Consider the following 2,386-nt stretch of genomic DNA (forward strand, 5'->3'; position numbering starts at 1 on the left):
GGTATTCTCTTCCCACCCCACCAAAGAATGAAAGGTGAAAAGTGTAATTATTAATATGAGATCACAAACTTCCATTCAATTTTTGATCTTCATTGGTTTCGTGGAATTAAGAATCCAAAAAAAAATTGCTAATCACCTTTATAGGATACTTTCATAGGTCTTCTGAAATCATTGTATTAAATATTAATTGGTAAACCCGATGCCCAATCACAATCAGTTCTAAACACTTGCATTTCTTTGTATATGTGTGTGCAACTAAAACTTCTGTGATTTCAATGACCTGTTTTATTTACATGTCTTAAAAAGTTGAGCACACAAACAGAATGCCGCTTTCCTCGACACACAGAGATAATGTTATCTCAGTACGTGGAAGCACACTCCTATTTCTTGGTGGCTGTGTCATGTATATAGGCCAATATGTACGGATGCTGCTGACCAAAGCTATGCTTTGTTTTTTTTTAAATCAATTTATTGGGCCTCTAAAATTCATCACAATACATGGATCAATTGTGTAGAGCACATCTATACATTTGTTGCCCTCATCATTCCCCAAATTCGCTGTTTTTAGAAGAAATTTATGATTGAAGTTGTTAAAGTTAAGTGAAAAAGACATTTTTTCACCAAGAGCATCATTAGATTGCAAGTATAGTGTGTGATAAATTATTCAGTGATATGATTCCTTCTTAGGTAGCTGCAGAAGTATTATGTTCCACTAGTTCTGTTGTTTCATTTCTTTTAAGAGTATAGAGAAGAGTTTGCAGCTCAATGGAGGGCTTCAACCATTCCAGAGTGGCTGAATTTGTCTTACTTGGACTTACTGATTCCCCTGAGCTCCAGATTTTCCTCGTTGTGGTGTTTTCCATTTTCTACCTAATAACCATGTTGGGCAACTGTCTGATTTTACTCACGGTTATTTCCACTGCACACCTCCACTCCCCCATGTACTTCCTACTGAGCAACTTGTCTCTCATTGACATGTGCCTGTCCTCCTTTGCCACGCCCAAGATGATCATGGACTTCTTTGCTCAGCGCAAGACCATCTCGTTTGAAGGCTGCATCTCACAGATCTTCTTCTTGCACCTCTTCACTGGAACTGAGATCGTGCTACTTATCTGCATGTCATTTGACAGGTATATTGCCATATGCAAGCCTCTCCATTATTCAACAATTATGAGCGAACAAGTGTGTGTTGGGCTCGTAGTGACTTCTTGGACAGTGGGCTTGTTGCACACCATAAGCCAGTTAGCTTTTATCCTCTACTTGCCCTTCTGTGGTCCCAATGTTGTAGACAGCTTTTTCTGTGACCTCCCTTTGGTAATCCACCTGGCTTGTATAGATATTTATGTTCTTGGCATCTTCATGATTTCCACCAGTGGTGTGATTGCTCTTCTGAGTTTCCTGCTTTTGCTCACTTCCTACATCACTGTCCTCGTCACCATCAAAACCCACTCCTCCACAGCATCGTCTAAGGCTCTTTCCACCTGCACAGCGCACTTCATAGTCGTCTTCATGTTCTTTGGGCCCTGCATTTTCATCTATGTGTGGCCCTTCACCAACTTCCTGGTGGACAAAGTCCTTTCTGTTTTCTATACCATTTTTACCCCCTTTCTGAATCCACTCGTCTATACTTTGAGAAACCAGGAAGTGAAGGCAGCAATGAAGAAGAAGCTAAGTTATCAAAAGTTTAATATTGGGAAAACTACACCACGTTACCCTGTGCAATAAAATAGCTCTCCTCTCTGATATTTACTATCATCAATTTTGTTCTTAGGGGAATAGTAAATCAAATTTAGAATGCCTTTGGGGTAAATGAATCTAAAGCCCTGAGAAGAAAACACAGGGTTTTGATAGTTGTGAAACATCTGTCCCGAAAGTGCAGTGTTTGCAAGCCTTATACAATTATATATTCATTTGAACTATTATTGAAATCTGCAGGTTATTTTTATTAAAGTGTACATATCATCAACATTGTAAGCATAAGTTTAGGTATTCATAGTACTGTTATTCTATAAGCATACCTAACTTTAAGATTACTTGGAAAAATCCGAGATTAATATTTGTATTCTGTCTCCTAATCAGAACATTTCTGCTCTGAGCTCTGGTGACTTGAGTGGGCTATGGGTATGCTGCTAACCGCAAAGCAGCACAAAGCCGCCAGCCACTCCTCACGAGAAGGACGAGGCTCTCTTCTCCCATAACGTGTCTCAGAAACCCCAAGGGCCACATCCACCTTATCCTATGGAGTCTCTAGGAGTCACAATCGACTCAATGGCAGTGAGTGAATTTGGCTAGCTTTGTGGTACTCTGATGGTGTCAACTTGTAGACCTTCAAGGAATATGATAAGTGAATTCTTTACAACATTAAAACTATTTTCAAAGGCAAATT

The 2,386-nt window shown here is 39.5% G+C and overlaps 1 protein-coding gene across 1 annotated transcript; it reads left to right on the top strand.

The window, feature by feature from the left end:
* The first annotated feature begins 759 nt into the window (after positions 1–759).
* Positions 760–1,725, top strand: LOC101659689 (olfactory receptor 4K2-like). The gene has a single exon (XM_004698854.2). It carries the CDS (start codon positions 766–768, stop codon positions 1,723–1,725), a length of 960 nt encoding a protein of 319 aa, XP_004698911.1. The 5' UTR covers positions 760–765.
* The last annotated feature ends 661 nt before the right edge of the window (positions 1,726–2,386 follow it).

The sequence above is a fragment of the Echinops telfairi genome, unplaced genomic scaffold (assembly GCF_000313985.2).
Source record: "Echinops telfairi isolate 266 unplaced genomic scaffold, ASM31398v2 ScPeMD7_18;HRSCAF=68, whole genome shotgun sequence".
NCBI classification, from domain to species: domain Eukaryota; kingdom Metazoa; phylum Chordata; class Mammalia; order Afrosoricida; family Tenrecidae; genus Echinops; species Echinops telfairi.

Coding starts and splice junctions, on each gene's coding strand:
- LOC101659689 (XM_004698854.2), top strand. CDS start 766: ATGGAGGGCTTCAACCATTCCAGAGTGGCTGAATTTGTCTTACTTGGA.